The 19,828-nt window shown below is 41.6% G+C and overlaps 1 protein-coding gene across 1 annotated transcript; it reads right to left on the reverse strand.

The window, feature by feature from the left end:
• Positions 1-304: 304 nt before the first annotated feature.
• Positions 305-8,999, reverse strand: LOC124143249 (adenosylhomocysteinase-like). The gene is made up of 9 exons (XM_046512144.2): positions 8,873-8,999; positions 7,499-7,689; positions 6,331-6,459; positions 5,467-5,566; positions 4,802-4,914; positions 4,089-4,296; positions 2,695-2,900; positions 1,889-2,083; positions 305-918 (listed from the first exon to the last, which is right to left on the reverse strand). The coding sequence occupies exons 1-9, from the start codon at positions 8,898-8,900 to the stop codon at positions 787-789; spliced, it is 1,302 nt and encodes a 433-aa protein (XP_046368100.1). The 5' UTR covers positions 8,901-8,999; the 3' UTR covers positions 305-786.
• Positions 9,000-19,828: the final 10,829 nt, after the last annotated feature.

A 19,828-nucleotide genomic window follows, 5' to 3' on the forward strand; every position in this document is an offset into this window, starting at 1 on the left:
CTCAGCAAAATTCCAGCTATATACTATGGTCTGTAAATAATGGGAGTCTGGACCGGACAATCCAGAAATTGATATCACGAGTATTGATCTACACAATTGGGATACGACATGCATCAACCAAGCAAGCCTAACTACCTGATCCCATTAGTTGCCTCTTACAACAAGCAGGGTTGACTCTTACAGCAAGCATGGGCTGCTGAAGACCTATTCTAACACGGATCTTCACGCATCTGATAGATCTAATAATATTGTGGCATACGCATGTGCGTACATGCATACATGTGATTCAAAGCAACATCTTGGACTTGATATTTTCAGTTTTTATTGCATATATGTCTGTACACTGTCATCACCATGACAACAATGGTAACAAAAAAAGATGAGATGCCATACAAACATTGCAGAGCAATCATGAATGTTGAAGATATCCAAATTAAATCAACAATATTGAAAAACAAGAAGCTAAGCACAAAAAGAATCAACAATCTGCTTAATAAAAATTCAGCACAATATTGCTATACTTAAATTTGTATTTTGAGAATCCTCAAACAACGGTCCCTTTCACCTGCACAGCGCAGGAAGATGAGTTTACCCCCCTACAGTATAAAACAGAACCCTTTATAGATTCATGTCAGCAACACTACGTTGTAAGTGATGAATGAACTCTTCAAATCTCAACAGTCGTGGCTTTCACAATGTCAGCCGCCATGAGATTCGAGGACTGCAGGATGTGTGTTGTGAGGGTATCTGATGGTGAGTGAGCTCTGGAAGTGGTGATATGTTGCACTAGTATCTGTAGTGATCAGGCTTGTAGGGTCCCGTGGATGGAATGCCGAGATATGAGGCCTGGTCATCGGTCAACTTGGTCAGCTTGACCCCAAGGTGCTCCAAGTGGGCTGCAGCCACTTCTTCATCCAGCTGCAACACAATATTTCACATACAGTCCTACATGACTTAAGTCTTGCTGAACAACTGCTACATTTTGCCAAGCATTTGCTACATTTTGTCAAACAGTTGCTACATTTTGCCAAGCAGTTGCTACCTTTTACCAAGCAATTGCTACATTTTGCCAAACAGTTGCTACATTTTACCAAGCAATTGCTACATTTTGCCAAGCATTTGCTACATTTTACCAAGCAATTGCTACATTTTGCCAAACAGTTGCTACATTTTACCAAGCAGTTGCTACATTTTGCCAAACAGTTGCTACATTTTGCCAAGCATTTGCTACATTTTGCCAAGCAGTTGCTACATTTTGCCAAGCAGTTGCTACATTTTGAGATTGATAAAACTTAAAACCTTCATGAAAGCATTGTCAGGAGCTGGACCTGGTCCAGGGCGGGGTCAGGTTGTATCCTCATTGTCTGTTATACTTCATTTCATTTGTATAGCTGCCGTCATCAATATTCCAGCTACATTGCAGTGGCTTGTAAATAATCGAGTTTGAGTCCACCCCTCCCATGAACCCCACTCTCGTCAGCCTCACTCTCTTGGGCAGCATGAAGACTCCGACCCCCTCCCGTACATTAACCCCCCTCTCGTACATTAACCCCCCTCCTGTCAGCCTCACTCTTGGGCAGCATGAAGACTCCGACCCCCTCCCGTACACTAACCCCCTTCTCGTCAGCCTCACTCTTGGGCAGCATGAAGACTCCGACCCTCTCCCGTACACTAACCCCCCTCCTGTCAGCCTCACTCTTGGGCAGCATGAAGACTCTGACCCCATCCCATCACCCCATCCCATCACCCCCTCTCCTGTTCACTCACCCCCTCCCATCAGACTCACCTTCTTGAGCAGCATGAAGACTCCGCCCCACCCCATCCTATCACCCCCTCTCCTGTCCCATCACCCCCCTCCCCTCCCATCACCCCCTCCCATCAGACTCACCTTCTTGGGCAGCATGAAGACTCCGACCTTGTAGTTGTCTGCCTTGGACCACAGTTCGATCTGCGCCAACACCTGGTTGGTGAATGAGTTGCTCATGACAAAGCTGGGATGCCCGTGGGCACAACCCAGGTTCACCAGACGACCTTCTGCCAGCAAGATGATGTGACGGCCACTCTTCATTTCATACCTGTCAACCTGCAATAGCAGAGAACACAAAACTAGAATTCACGGACCGCACCGTTTGTTTGTTAGTTGTTTCATGCCAAGTCAGCAATATTTCAGGTGCATTACATCAAGCTGTAAATAATCAAGTCTGGGGCAGAGAGTCTAGTGATGTACACCCTGAGCATCAATGCACGTAATTGGGATAGGATGACATGCATTAACGGAGTCACAGATGTACACACACCTCCACAGGTGGCACTGGCCACCACGCCAGTGTCCGAAAGAACTACCTGCCCGCCTGCCCATGGCTGGAGACTTTTCTGTCAGACTGAATGAAATTTTCCTCTACATGCCCGACTGACATAATCTTAAGCCAACTTACATATTCAGTTTTATTATAACTCCTTACAAATTATCAAATAATTGTTTGCATCAAATCAAGACGTGATTTGTCTCTTATTTTTCAATATTCATAATGTCTGAATTCGGGCAGGTAACTTTGAAGACGGGCAGGCAAAATTTAAGGGTCACCTGCCCGACTGTCTTGTTGGTTTTCATAATTATTTCAAACACTGCCCCACACACCAGCACAGGTGGCGCTGATGACCACACCCCTACACAGAGGGCACTTTTGTCCATACCTGAGGTTTGACTTCTTCTTTCTTGGCACAGTTTTCGTTCAGATATTTCACATCAATTTCACAGTCAAAGTGGCCAATGTTGCACACGATGGTGTCCTCCAGCATGTTGTCAAAGTCGTTGGGTCGAATGATGCCCTTGCACCCGGTGGCCGTCACAAAGATGCGGGCTTGTTTGACAGCTTCCTCTATCGTTGTTACCTGGAAACCTGAAGCACAAACACACACACATGTGGCACAGTGTCTACAAGGGGGGTAATCCTGTCAGCCAGGGAGGCAATATCAGTGTGAGAAGGTTTGGTTTAATGCCCTTCTGATCAGTACTCAGAGCTACAGATAAGCTGCGTATCTGCGTAAATTACGCATCAGAAATGCAGAAATACGCAGTAAAATAAAATCCAAGCGTATCAAATACGGAACGAACATTACAGATACGCTACAAAAATAAAACGTGTGCGTATCATCAAAATATGGTGAAGTAGCCCTGCATATTCTATTAGCGAATCAGCAACTTATTTTGAAATTATAAACGGGCATTCCGTCAACCTTGCCAAACTCCATGATGACAGTTACATCATGATCATTTGCCATCACACTTTCTTGTGGAAGTATGGTGGTATTTGTGAAGTCCTATAAAACTCTCTAACCCACATGAAACCAGTTTGCAGGGACTAGATGAATAGCCTTGTTAAATATTTAACCTGAATACCCACATGTGTAAAAACTAGTGGGTAACAGAAATTTGAATACCCAGATAGAATTACTGATACCAAATGATTTTAAAATGCATGCGTAAAATACCCACAACACCAAAAGCTTATCTGGAGCTCTGGTTCTTCAGTAACACTGGTCTGGGAGGATAGAAACCATAGACATTTACCACTTCCATTAAAACAGAACTGGTTTCTGGCTCGCCTAAGGGGGGCAACTCTACACTACAAATTAACCATTCTCCCCCTCCACCACCACCACTAATATCAGACGACCTGCTGAAAATTTGTGCAACATGCAAAAAAGTATAAATTTGTAATTTTACTTGAATTAATATTCAAAAAGCTTTTGTTCGATCATTTATGCTGTAGTCAGCAATATTCAATGATTGCCACAAATCTGGGCTTGACCAGTGCTGGACAAGCAGCCACATCAACAATGACACTATCAACAAGGTTACCAAGTCTGACCACACAATCCATTTAGGTCACCTCTTCCTACAGAGTGGTTGAGACCCATTGCAACCAACGTTTCCACAGGGTTGCAGAATTTTATTGTGTAACTGAATTTTTACACTTTTCTATTTTTGCATTTATTCATTATTATTGGCTCTAGACTTTAGCCGAGTTGACAAAATCATACTTCGGAGTTTCTGTGGCCCAGAACATGTGTTTTTAAAAACGTACCTTCCATGGCTGCCTGCAATGCGTTGATGGGATCAACCTCAGTGACCATCACACGTGCCCCGAAGGCACGGAGAGCCTGGGCACATCCCTTGCCGACATCCCCATACCCAGCTACGCAGGCAACCTTCCCTGCCAACATCACATCCGTGGCTCTCTTGATTCCATCAACGAGTGACTCACGGCAACCGTACAAGTTGTCGAACTTGCTCTGCAATACAGAACACAACCACACTGAGTTTTGTGGGAAAAGATCAGTTAAGGGAGGTAACCTGTTTATTCAATATGGCTGCCAGGGTGGCCATATTGAAAATCAAATTCAAACATCGAGAACAAAATAAGCTTTCATCATTTAAGTGGACAATGTGTTGAATCTAAATGACTGGGTATGAGGAATGAATAGTATTTGCCAAACGGCTGTCATGGCAGCCATGTTGAAAATCCTTTTGGAATTGCTAATGAATTGGGGCATCATCATTGGTTTGAACAGGTGAAAATTCAGCTTCGATTATTTTGTGGTTTCCAATGAGAAGATAATGACACAGCAGACAAACAGACCATGACATAAACTCACTTGACTTCTGAACTCCTTTTAATTGTTCTAAGTACATGTACTGACAATAGATTCTGGCAAATGATTCATCTTTAAAGTAGTACTTTGAATGTAACTATAATCCAAGACATAGCCCCGATGATTTGATGCCATGTAACCTTACCTTGGTAACGGAGTCATTAACGTTTATGGCTGGGCATTTGAGGCGTCCATCTGCCATCATCTTGTACAGGTTGTGGACTCCGGTTGTGGTTTCCTCGGACAAACCCCTGATGCCTGCAGAGTAACACACATCATCATCATCACCATCACCATCATCATGATCATCATCATCATCATCATCACCATCATCACCATCACCATCATCATGATCATCATCATCATCATCATCACCATCATCACCATCACCATCATCATGATCATCGTCACCACTAGGGTAGTAACCTTGTACCTGAATGTTAATAAGTCTAGCCCAAAAGAGTGACAGTGGTTTTGTCATTTATAACCGTATATCACTGTGTGTCAGCTTCATGTGGCAGGAAATGATGCAGGTCTCAGACATTTACCAATTTGGTGAAACCCATGAACAAGTGTAAAGTGCTGACAAACCCCGAAACATAATCAGAGCAAACCAGAATTTGAATCTACATACAACTCTGCACAAACAAATTGAAGCACCTCAGACGATCAAGTCCACCATGCCCTGACTTTACTTATTAAGGAACAAGATAAATATGTTTGAAGGTTGATAGTACCCTATTTTTACATGCCTCCAAGTGTTTATTTTCAGTTCATAAACATTACTGACTGGTCATTTCTAGTTGTTACCTTTAAGATACTGTGGGTATTTCTCGTGTACGAGATTTGTGAGGTCACCACCATCATCCAGGATCATGTTGAGGGGTTTACCATCAGGGAAAACCAGAGTCTGAAGAGTAGAAGACGAGGACATAAATCAAACAACCAACCATCAGGGAAAACCAGACTCTGAAGAGTAGAGTGAGTGAGTGAGTGAGGTTTTACGCCGATTTTAGCAATATTCCAGCAATATCACGGCGGGGGCACACCAGAAATGGGCTTCACTGATTGTACCCATGTCGGGAATCGAACCCGGGTCTTCAGCGTGACGAGCAAACGCTTTAACCACTAGGCTACCCGACCGCCCCTGAAGAGTAGAAGACGAGGACATAAATCAAACAACCAGCCATAGGTTGCAGCAGTCTCTACATGCTCCTGGACAAACACAAATCATACGTGGTGTTACAGAATGTGTTGATTCTTACCTGGATTCCCCACAGGGAGACAAGCATGGGTTGCTGGGACCTATATTCTTACCTGGATTCCCCATGTGGAGACAGCATAGGTTGCTGGGACCTATATTCTTACCTGGATTCCCCATGGGGAGACAGCATAGGTTGCTTGGGACCTTTATTCTTACCCGGATTCCCCATGGGGAGACAAGCATAGGTTGCTGGGGACCTATATTCTTACCTGGATTCCCCATGGGGAGACAAGCATAGGTTGCTGGGACCTATATTCTTACCCAGAATCCCCATCGGGAGACAAGCATAGGTTGTTGTGACCTATATTCTACCCCAGAAATCCCCACGGGGTTCAACAGGTTAATAAGAGCACTCCCTCTTTAACACATGTTAGCCAACATGTTGTACATGTAGGAGAACCTCTACTCACTTGTTCAATGCACCACACGTATTCTTCGTCTGTCTCCCCCTTCCATGCGTACACGGGGACGCCGGTCTTAGCGATGGCAGCAGCTGCAAAGTCTTGTGTAGAGAAGATGTTGCAGCTTGACCACTGGACCTGAACAAGCATTATGTATGTGAGGTGGGGACCTGAACAAGCATGATGTATGTGAGGTGGGGACCTGAACAAGCATGATGTATGTGAGGTGGGTACCTGAACAAGCATGATGTATGTGAGGTGGGGACCTGAACAAGCATGATGTATGTGAGGTGGGGACCTGAACAAGCATGATGTATGTGAGGTGGGGACCTGAACAAGCATGATGTATGTGAGGTGGGGACCTGAACAAGCATGATGTATGTGAGGTGGGGACCTGAACAAGCATGATGCATGTGAGGTGGGGACCTGAACAAGCATGATGCATGTGAGGTGGGTACCTGAACAAGCATGATGCATGTGAGGTGGGTACCTGAACAAGCATGATGCATGTGAGGTGGGGACCTGAACAAGCATGATGCATGTGAGGTGGGGACCTGAACAAGCATGATGCATGTGAGGTGGGGACCTGAACAAGCATGATGCATGTGAGGTGGGGACCTGAACAAGCATGATGCATGTGAGGTGGGGACCTGAACAAGCATGATGCATGTGAGGTGGGGACCTGAACAAGCATGATGCATGTGAGGTGGGGACCTGAACAAGCATGATGCATGTGAGGTGGGGACCTGAACAAGCATGATGCATGTGAGGTGGGGACCTGAACAAGCATGATGCATGTGAGGTGGGGACCTGAACAAGCATGATGCACGTGAGGTGGGGACCTGAACAAGCATGATGCATGTGAGGTGGGGACCTGAACAAGCATGATGTATGTGAGGTGGGGACCTGAACAAGCATGATGTATGTGAGGTGGGGACCTGAACAAGCATTGTGCACAAGAGCACAGCTTGATGTTTGTTTGTTTGTTGTTTTACGCCGCACTTAGCAATATTCCAGCTTAATGACGGCTGTCTGTAAATAATTGAGTCTGGACCATACAATCCAGTGATTGATATCATGAGCATCTATCCACGCAATTGTGAGCACAGCTTGAACTATATCTTACCGCACAGACTCAAAACAAGTTGCTGTGTTTCTATGAGAGCTGAAGTCTTACCTTAGCTCCAAGAACCTCCAGTGTTTCAATGAGGACTGCGGTCTGCACGGTCATGTGGAGACAGCCAGCGATGCGGGCCCCCGCTAGGGGCTTCTTTGGTCCATACACCTTCCTCATCATCATCAGCCCTGGCATCTCGTTCTCCGCGATGTCGAGAGCTTTACGCCCCATCTCCGCCTGGCCGATGTCGGCTGAAAAGACAGAAGAGACAACTGCATGTCATGGATATAGTCTTTCGTGGGGCTTAGAAAAGAGTTTGATATGTGTACCGGTACTAGCCATGTCAGCTCATGTATTAATGTGAGTCTGTAGGTACACCAACAGTCTTCCCCCAAGTGACCAACAATCTTCCCCCATACAACACCAACAATCTTCCCCCTAGTGACACCAACAATCTTCCCCCTAGTGACACCAACAATCTTCCCCGAAGTGACCAACAATCTTCCCCCTAGTGACACCAACATTCTTCCCCGAAGTGACCAACAATCTTCCCCCATACAACACCAACAATCTTCCCCCTAGTGACACCAACATTTCTTCCCCGAAGTGACCAACAATCTTCCCCCATACAACACCAACAATCTTCCCCCTAATCACAGGACGATGAGTGAAAAAGATGTCCACCTACATCCTGTTCAAAGGTACACACAATGCATAATCAACAAAAAGTCAACAGACAGTCAACAGACAGTACACATTCTATAAGCATCTGTGACATCTGTGACAGAGTAATTCATAATTCAAAAGCACTTAATATATCATACCAAGTCTGCATATCAATATTACTGTACATCGTGACCGCTGGGCAGGAGACACGTACACATGCATGCTCGTGAATAGACACGACAAATTATAATGTAGGGCAATGCATTATTCAGAGAACAGTGGACCTTTAAGTAACGATTCACTTCAACCAAACTGACGATCCTACACCTGCTGACACACTCTGTAGGTTGGCTAACTGGAAGAAAAGGGACACTTCCAACAGACCCCTCCGAGTAGGACTGTTTACTATCCCCAGTCAGGGCCCAGCTGTTTGGCTAACCAGCCGAGATCGAGTAAATCAATTAGTATCTACCGCCTTGGAGATCTATTCTGAACTGTATGTGAATAACAGTGTAGGCGATCGTCGCTGAACAGTTTCTATGATCCAACGCCAATGCTTTGAATACATATATTTTAAAACTGGCGATTTATGTGCAACAATCAAAACGTTTGAAGAGGAAAGGCCCACTTCACATCGACAACACAGGTAAGTCAAGCAGGCTAGACAACATACAGACGGGTCTTAACACTTCCTATCGGCGCAGAAGTGATGTTATATAGATAAATATATTCAAATGCATCAGTTGGTATCACTGTCATGACACATACCGACTTTGTATGGTGGTTTCTGGGCCATTGTAGATATTGAGCACTGTACAACGCACGTGTCAAGTCTAAGAGAGGACGACAGTGGTGATCGTCAGCCTTTTTATACTTTTCTGACGGGCGAACAAATCACGTGATACCGGTAGTCAATTGTCATTGGTTGAAATGGGACAGGCCCACTGTGACCTGAAAAGTGTGACGTTTGGGGGCAAAGGTCATTAAGCGACAGAGTCAAGTGAACGATTCACTGTATATTTCCACGCACGTGAGATGTAGTTTAGTTTTGTGCAGGTTATTTGGGTGAATATCATCGAGTCATGATCAAACTCTCGCTTCAAGATTTTTAAGAGGTTTTTAAATGCTCACACAGCCCGATTTTGATTAAACCAAATACTTGCTTTATCTCAAAGAGGCTGATAATTATTTTTCTTTTCTGTTAGGAACTTAAAAACATATTTTCATTTCAAACAAATTGATTTTATTTTGTTAAATTGTTTCTCGTTGTCTAAAGAAAAGCCGGTCTGTCCTCAATATTGCCCCGTAAATAATAAAAATGCCGTATTTGATTGAAATTTACTTAGATCTATATGTATTTTGAAACGAAATAATACCGTTACATAATAATACAGTAATATTCCGAGTTTTCTTTGGTTATTCTCTTTCTAACCCAAAATCAAATTTAGTGCAAACGTCTCTTGATCTCACTTATAACCACATTTCTAGCGGCTGAATCCAAAAGAATGCATCCCCCCGTCAAAAATCCTGACTGGGCTCCTGTCTACCAAGTGCAAAAGCCGGTAAACTTGCGGCGCGTACATACAGTAGAACCAGTTTATAAACAGGCGACCTTTTCACGGCACGTCGCTAAATTGCTCATTTATCTTGTTTCAAACATTACACAACGCCAGACACGCATACCACCACATAATGATGCATGGGTGGATGTGGAATAAGTACCTGTGGAATAAGTACATGTGCAACTAGTTATTCGGAATCAGAATCCAATATAGTACAGTGTCTCTCGTTCTCGTTATGTGTGCAAGTCAGCACGTGGATATAGTACCGGCGACCAATGAAATGCTTTTAGAGTTATTTATAGAAACACTGTAATTCCCACGAGCATGACAGAACGGTAACGAAGCTCTATCCAGCTTCCCTTATGGGCAAGAGTGAGTGAGTACGGTTTTACGCCGCTTTTAACAATATTCGAGCAATATCACGGCGGGGGACACCACACATGCATTGTACCCATTGTAGTGGTGGTGGTGGTGGTGTGTGTGTGTGTGGGGGGGGGGGGGGGGTGCTATAAATATTATGATATAACAGTTAATATACATTACGTAAGGTTCCATTTTTTTCTATATAATATTTCATAATAAATAAACATGGATAGATTCTGCAGTGTGTCAAAGTTCATACTTTTTTTAACAAAGATGCAAATTAATTTATGTATTAGTTGACATACAACTTTTGTTATAGCTGGACATACAAGAATGAAGTGATGTTCATCTTCCTCTGCATTTAAATTACAAAGATCGCACATTCCCATTTCCCTTGTCGTGTTTATATTTCTTCCTTTTTCAAATAACAAACCATGTGATAAGTATCGAAAACGTGCCAGTCTTATCCTACATGTCTCTACAGCCCGTGTTTTGTTGCGAGACGAGTCTGCTGGTATAGCAGCATATAACAGTGGCTGCAGAGATAAGCTGGCTTAACAATGAACAATTAGTGCTTTAAATAAACAAATTAGGATTTAAAACAATCACATGCTTATATAATTCAATCTCATAAAAATCAGATACAAGTTCTCGCTCCTGCTGAGGACATCCCATTACAGGTAAAGTCAAAATGACCTTTCGCGAACTATGGCCGACCAATAAAATGACTGACGGGACGTCTTAATTAGCCAGTAAGAAAGCAGCTTTCTTGAGCTTTGCGGCACTAGTTACAATGTAACATAACAATATGAAAATTTCATTTTTCATTTTTTTATTACAACATGTATGTATCGTTATCTATCGTGTAGTTGTCCGATTTTCGATCACGAACGTTGATGCAACTCGATTTCGTTTATCCGACATACTCGTTAGTCCGATATAATCATATGCAACCAATCGTGTCGGATAAACAGGACTTGACTGTATATTCCCCCCTCCAAATTAGTGTTCTGTACGTACATGTACATGTGAATAGGTCTTCAGCAACCCATGCTTGCCGTTAAAGGTGACTATGCTTGTCGTAAAAGGCGACTAACGGGATCGGGTGGTCAGGTCGACTTGGTTGATGCATGTCATCGATCCCAAATGCGTGGATTGATGCTCATGATATCAATCACTGGATTGTCTGGTCCAGACTAGATTATTTACAGACCGCCGTCATATAGCTCGAATATTGCTGAGTGCGGCGTTAAACAACAAACCAACCAACCAACATGTATGTAACGTTTAACAATTGAATAGTAATTACATTTACTTGATGCAGATGTTGTTGTTTTTCTGGCCAATTTTGTAGATATATATCTTTTAATCTTTGAGTAAATGTTTTAAAAATTCTGCATTGAATTCTATATTCTTGTTTTGCCATATAAAACCGTATCCAACCTTAAACAATACGTCTTTTATACTTGTTGCCAATTTCATTGCCCATTTTTATGATATATATACTCACCGACAAAAGACACACGGATACCATACATGTTGGCTAATATTTGAAGAATTACCCATATGCAAGAAACATTAGATTGGTTCGATGCACACACGAACATATTTTTATGTTGTGTTGTGTCATGAAGGAATCACATGTGACAGCATAGATTAGCGTGTAAAGTTTGGAAATCACGTGCAGCATATCGTGATAAAAATAAAGACACTCTGTTGTTAAACTTTACTGATTGTTAGGTTTGTCATTAATTGGTACACAAAGTAGACACAATTTATGGATAACAACTTCTTTAATTACTGTAAAGGCGACGTTTCGGTATAGACATTGACACCTGTTTCATCAGTCCCACCTCCCTCAATACCCTACTTACAGCCAACGGCAGAACCACAACCACACGCCAAGAACCAAAGGGTGTAGTTTATAAAATTGATTGTAACTGTGGAAAACCCTACTTAGGTAAAACATCAAGCACCATCAACACCAGAATCAAAGAGCACAAAACTTCAACCATCAAATCAGCCTTCTCGGACCATATCAGCAACTAAGAAGAGAGCAAGCAATAGTGTCGTTCTGGGGACGAGCATCAAACCCTTTGGTGAAAAAGATATGGCAAGGCCCAAACACCAGAGACGAAGGCCTAGTTCGGCAAAATCCCTTACTGATGCCATCTGGGATATTAGTACGTGAACTCACCCGAAGTCACAAATGTAATCACATTCAGCCACCAGAAAGTCACTACAAAGGGTTACACCCTCCCTGAACTTAAAAAAAACTCCCAAAGTTGACACTGCTTTAAGATCAGAAGTCACTCAAAAGGAAAACCCAACCCTATTGTCGTAACTGGTTTTGGGGGTCCAGCGCGACCCTGCTACAGTTACTAAATGTATTGCCGTTCCTGGTCCTTGTGGTCACTTAAGCCAGGACATTGCCCTCGCCTTGTCCACCACGGCTCGGCTCCGTCAAGGAGTGATTGGCCTAATGACCCTTACTCCAAGTTGTCTCTATCAGCATTCACACCCGCATAATAAAGAAACGCAACACCAGTTTATACTCACATAGTTTTACTTACTCTCAGTCCATCTATCACTACAGAACAGGATCAGACTGGCCAGGCTCGTCACTAGCTGGTGGAAACTTAGAACGATCGGGATTCGACTCGATCGACTGTAAACCGCGCACCACTCTCCTTATGTTGAGGGTATCATTTTATAGTGTTCGAGCCTGACCTGTCCTTGTCACATGTCTCAATATCTCCATTTGATTCGTTACAAGTTTATATCTGACCATGAACTCATGTGTGTCACCATCGGAAAAATACCAGAACCTACGTGCCAGATTGCTCATCTCTCTATTGATTTCGTGACTCGCTCCGAAGCTCCAAATGGATTATACCTTGTAATTCCCCATTTGTTTCATTAACTCATGGATAATAGCCAGAGACCAATCCAATGATAAATGTGAAATGTCTTTCTCTATTGATTCCTTTCCAATTACAAGTTCTGTCACGAAATATATCTAATGGGTTCTATTTATTATCATTCGTTTCTGAGATGCATTTTTAACCTTATAACATCCTCCGCCTGTGGACAAGAGCTGCCCACAGCTCGGAAGATCTAAGCATGAGTTCCGGTCTGAGATATAAAATACAATCACAATAAACATAATGGAAGTAAAACAGGATCGATCATTATATATATAAAATTGTAATCAATTTTCAAATGTTATAACGATTTCGAAAACAACGAATACTTTTACAGTTAAAAATGTATTTACCTGGTAAAGAATAAGTTAATGATCCTGTGTTATTTCGTATAACCACAAAGCATAAACACCATGAAATATTATTCAAATACCATGTAGAATTAATTAATAGCTATGCATGAAAGTCAAATGTCACTGCACATGGCCACAATAAGGCACCACCATTCACGAAAGTTCATTTGTCGCTGGTCCCAATCGAATTCACTGGCTCCTTTCTTGTTTCGAAAAGTCAATTGGCGAAACGCTGTCCAACGTTCTTGAATCCTTGAAAACACGCGGTCTATGCACACAGTCAGGTCCTCGGCTGGGGTGTCAAAGCGAGAGGTCGACTTTTCTCGACACTGCTTGAGTGTTGACTGGTCGCTCTCTAAAGATGTTGTATGCCGATAGAGTTACAGTGTGTATGCGGTCGTCGTGAGCACCTGTAGATGTAGACGTCGGGGTGCTGAGAGATATAGATAACTCTCTGTTGCCTGCATTGTGTGTCTAGCGGCAGAGGTGATAGGACAGCGTGCATCCTCGACAGCAAGCGTGTAGCCAGAAGCCAGATTAATTATTTGGCGTGGACCAGACGACAGCGGGGGAAGTGCTTGACTCTCCGCCCTTTAGAATGGGGTACGGCCATCATCTACAACACTTAAAAATACTGGTAATTCACGAACAACAAGTGAATACCATACCAACTATAGGAATATGAATACATATAAAGATGTGACAGCAGCAGCTCAGACTTCTGCCTGTAAACATAAGACTATATAAACACTAATAGTCTTCTGGCATATGCATATTTGCATATGAGGAACATTCCGGCAGGAATCGAATTTCTGGATTATTCGTAACAGGTTCACTTGCGTAGCCACATATTATCATAAAAGACATTAATAAGCACGATCAAATCGCAAAACAATGCTTGAACAATACAGTCGGACTAACTATCATAAAATTCTAACCAACAACATTCAGCAAATGCTTTGTAGTTATCAACACCAAAACGAACAACATATAAAATTATCAAGGGATGGACTGAGAGCACACATTGAAACACCGATAGTAATTGAACCTAGACAGTAATATAGAAGATACACAATAGTAGAATAATGTAACGTAATGTCACCAAGTGATTATCCTATGACCATCATATGAGAGAAACCAATTCCAAATACAGGTCTTGTCTCTACAGAAAAGTAATTCATTCAATATTGTCACAATAAAGAGATGCAATAAGTAGAAATAAACTTTCTCCTTGTAAATCAGTATCTGTAAAGGGGGATAACTAATATGATCAAATATTTCAAATTCGTAACCATTTTAAATTCTGACATTCTCGCTGTACCCTACTGACTATGATGCTGAGGGTAACGAGCGGCCTGTCGTTAAAAGGCTGGGATATAACAAAGACAATAAATTATGAAGTAATACGTGCCATAATATCCTATTTGGGCAACGAAAACCATTATCATTATTTCAAGGCAGCTGGCCAAAGTGGAGAGGTCAACAGGGCTTAAAGAAACCTCAGAGGAACTGATCTCGATGTTAATCATGTCAGAGGTAACGGAAAAGCGACTCCACAATGTTGAAGTACCATAAAAACACCTGTCGTGGAAGGAAGGAATCGTTTTTAAACGAAACGCCATTAGCCAACTTACATACATTTTTCCCGAAATATATATAGATTGTGTCGGGGTTTGAATTTGCAAATTGTGACAATCAAACAGTAAATAATAAGTGAAGAATACCCGCTGAATACGAAAATTAGTTAAAGGATGTCCAGCCGTTAACGTGAGGTCTCGGGGACAAAGATAAAATTGTGAGACCATAATTTCATGACAAGCAAAGGAATTTGTCAAATGTAAAACCAGTGACGTAACCGGTCGATTGACTTTTTTTATTCTTCGAAAAAGCAAAATGAATACCAGAAATACTGTCGATATGATCAGAAAAATTGTCAAACCGTCAGTTGGGGAGCCTGCTGTAAGTAAGGTCAATGCAAAAAATAAGCGTCGAACTTTAATCCATAAGAAAAGAACGACTATTAAGAGAAACAGGGATAAACCCGCGGCTATGCTTGCCGTTAAGTGATATGGGTTGGTTAAATCCCCATCTAAAGCGTAAGGTGGGAGGGAATCCATCCAATTACCATCAATAAAATTATCCGAAATGACCTGTGCCTTTTTCATACGTTGAGAAATAAGGCGTAAATCAACTTGAAATTCTGTGTCCTTTCTACGAATTTCATCGAAAACTTTATCATCAATTAATAAATGTGGGATCTTAAAAGCGGAATCTTTCAGAAGGGGCTGTAAACTATCAATGTTTTTTAAGATGGATGCATTAAAGAATTCCGATAAAAGTAAAAGATTAGGTGGGTATAATTTTGAAGCAGTTGACTTTTTCACACATGTATGAATTCTCATGTCTATGTCGAATTCATCCAGTTTCAAGGCACAGTAACAAGGAATTTTAAATATACAAATCTGACAAGCTGGACGCTTCTCAATGCGACCCTTGCACGTGAGTATTATGGTTTTTATGCCAGTTAAAAGAATTGTGCCTGGTTCAATTTCGAGAGCCATTGAACGTAGCCCATTTAATCGGAATTTTGTATCACACAAGGATTTAATTTCTTGTGTGTCTTTAGTAAACAAAGCAAGTGCGCATGTGAGCGATGTTGTTGGTTTCGGACTGTGAAAAATTGGACAGTGTTTTTCGTGTTCACCATAACATGTTTGAAAATCCCTAGCCGAAAATTCAATATACTGATCTTTAGCCTCCGAAACAGCAAGATAATCTGGTAAATTCATAACCTGAGTGACATGCGTACTTGATTGATTAAATGGTAAGCAAAAAGAATTTATTCGATATACATCAAGGAGGGTAGAATGAGTCTGGATAGGAACAATAAGCGAAATTAAAATTGAATCTGAATTCCGAGAACAGTGAACAGTGCGTTCCCGATAATAATAACCTGGATCCTTATGTGCAACGTGAAACAAGGGGTGTTCTGCATTGAGACGTTTTTGAATCATTTTTAACGCTCTCTTTACTTCCGAAACTGGGAGTAAAGATGGACTCAATCATTGATTAACTAACTGTTGAATGCCTAAATACATTTCATCAATTTCTTGTCTAATAGTAGTTAGGAACGTGAGGCGATCTAACAAGATTTTCATTGTGATAAAAATAAATCTCTCCACATCTTGTATTTGTTTTGTGACAAGTATAATATCTTTATGGTTTGTTTCAATACCCGCGAGAGCGGATGAAATGCGTTTATTTGTTTTAGTTATAAATGACGACATCTGACGAACTTGGACTTGAAAAGCACGAGAAGTATTAGCAGCATGCAACGACAATTGTTTAACATACCGCGCCAGTCGTTCAACATCCTCGACTGTAGCAGTACCAAACAGCGAGCGACTTATTGATCCAATAAAAGGAAGTATCGCTCGTTTAGTGCGGGAATCCTTGTAAAAAATGTTAATATGGGGAATTAACAGGTTAATGTCTTTATGGACATTTGTCCAATACGCCAACAACTCTCGTTCGGCCTTTGCTATATATCCATCCATCGCCGAAACGGTATAACAAGCCAAAGTATATGTGGAACAAAAGTCTCGATATCTTGATCTATTGCCCATTCCATCTAAATCAGGCAATTTATATTGAAAGATAGGAATCCATTTATTCTGGGAAATGTCGATTCGTGACATATGTACGAAGACAACTCCCCATGGAAGTCGGAGTTCCGTATGCACGGAATTAACCCGATTCTGGATGCTAACCAACGCGATGACAATGAATAAGACCCATACTGGTCGGAGGAGGCCTCTGGATTCTAAAATTCAAAGAAATAAATGTATAAACATAATTATTAACTTCAAACTAAATATCATAGATCACTCATGTTTTATAAGAAAAGGTTTCCATGTCTTGTGAAACCTAGTAACTGGCTGACTGTATTCGTCTCGAATCTTCACCTCGCTGACTGTATCTAAGAAGCATGATAACAATTGTCACAAGTAGGTAATATATAATCTCACACTGGGAACCGTGCGAGTAAGCAACATCCAACAATAGGGAACTTCTTTTACAGTATCAACATATATCATCACAACATTATTTATTGTCTCGTTTTTGTATTCCACGTCACATGACGGTATTCAGTTCACATGACTGTATCTCAATTCTCATCATCGTATATCACTTCACTGTATTTGTAACCGTATTGTATAACCATGCGACCCGTAGTCGTCATTACACGTATATTGTAACTCATGTGTTTTCTCGTATATACACACAAAGCGAACTTGCTTTATAGTGGCCTGCGAAATACATGTGCAGCCAGAATCATCTCGTAGAAGTAGTATATAACCATGCGACCCGTAGTCGTCATTTCTCATATATTGTAACTCATTTGTATTCTTGTGGCCCGCGAAATACATGTGCGGCCATAACCCATGAACATGATTTGTTTTATTCAATGTCAACCAACACATCACTGTATATAATCCGAGTATTCGGAGTATTCAAAACACAATATTTGACAATTACAATACACATTTTCAACATATATGCACGTTTGTATTTTCCTATAACCTTGTGACAAACGAATCATCTAACAATGTAATAACGATCTATAGCATGTGCTAGCTCCATGCATATAGCATCATGTGATTCTAAACCTGAAATAAAACACATGCAAAAATCAATATTAGAGTGCACTTCCAACACGAAATCTGCAGTGTTATAACTGAAAAGGAAACGAAATATAACAATTAATCTGAAACACTATTCGACAAATATATTCAGATATATTCTAACGTTTTCGCTTCTTTTTTAATGACTTCTGGATCATGTAATCACGAATCAATCCTTGAGGGATATTAGATTCGGGTTCCCATGTAGCCTCCTGTAACGTGAAATTTTCCCAATGAATCTTGTAGTACTTTTCTCCATTCACTATTTTATGGGCCAAGATTCGTTTGACTATGAAAACGTCATCCTCCTGTAAATCAAAGTCTGGATTCTGTGCCTGCTTGGGGGTTAATGTCTGAGGCGTCGGGGCGGTCATCTCCGTATGATTGTTGTCAGATTGAGACAGAATCGTTTGGTTGTCCGTAGCAACAACTGGAATTGGGTTAGTTGGTCTATCTTTCGGGTTGACAAACCGTTTAAGCCGGTTCGCGTGGACAAAACTTAAATACTCTGTGATCATTATACCAAGATAGGTTGTAAGTAAAATATTACAATTCACTTGAACCGTCATATTGCCTTTATGCTATCGACTAATCTCTATGGGGTCTGAGATTACACTAAGAGGGAAAGGAACTGTACTGTCTATCATACAAATCTGATACTATGTCTGGTACAGTCAAAATAGATATCTTGTCGTCGTCAGCTGACTTGGCGAAATCATTGCCTGCACCGTTCTTATCAGTAACATGTTTTTGCCCGATCGATACTGAACTGCGAAAGTGAAGTAACTTATTGTTTTTTTATTGGGGGAGGGGGGGTTATAATATTTGAGAGCTAGAGAACAGTAATTTGTTCTTGTTCTGTGGTCACTGTTTGTTGACCAGCAACAGGTGGTAACAAAATACAATTTACCCAGATAGGAACATTTGTTGAACCATTTTGAACGGTCAAAGTATGATATTGAAAATTCATGACAGCGTTGTATCAGAAAATCTAAGCCTAAAATCATAGACGGTAAATTAGCTACAACTTGAAAACGTCGGTCTTTTTAAAAATCACCAATAATTTGAGGTAAAATACCTGACTTTTGCAAAATGATGTCATTCCACAGACATGAGTCATTGAAAACTTCAAGACTTAAAAATCTAGTAGAATCTCCTGAATCCACAATTGTAGAAACTAACTTTCTCCTTAACTAACATGAATCCCTTTGTCTGTTGTCATTTTTTAAGTGGCTTGCCAGTGAGGAGATTAAGGCTGCTTACAACATGGAGAATTGCAAACCGGTGGGTCACGTGACGTCAAATAAGTATTGTCAAAAGTCAATAAGTATGGTTTGCTCAGCACAGTGGGAAAGTTGCCTGAAGGATTGTGACTATAATTGTTCATGGCTGGGTGGGGAACGGAGTGATACATGTACCTAGTTCTACATACTCCTGTGACATGTCAAATTGTCAGACAAAAATGAGATTTTGCATTACACGTGGGACACCTATCAGAGTAAAAGAAAATCATACTTACCACCACTGGTGAGGTTAGCCCGTTGCGAAGTTGATTGCCGTCGTCAAAGATGCTGTTGCTCCTGCTGGTGCTGAAACTCTTGTCCTGTCTGTTCACACTGCCGAGTTGGGTAGGGAGGATATGGTCCGAGGGATTGGGGATACTGATTCTGACTCCAGTGAAAAGTATTGATCTCGGACGGTGAAAAATAAGTGTCGTCAAAAGGGTAGCTAACTGTTCGCTCAGAGTATCGATTGCCATATGGACTTCCGTAATCTCTGTAAGAGCGGAGCGGATGCGGGCGGGGAGGGGATGAGGGGCGGGGAGGGGATGAGGGGC

The sequence above is a fragment of the Haliotis rufescens genome, unplaced genomic scaffold, assembly GCF_023055435.1.
Source record: "Haliotis rufescens isolate VD_foot unplaced genomic scaffold, xgHalRufe1.0.p SCAF_30, whole genome shotgun sequence".
Lineage (NCBI taxonomy): Eukaryota > Metazoa > Mollusca > Gastropoda > Lepetellida > Haliotidae > Haliotis > Haliotis rufescens.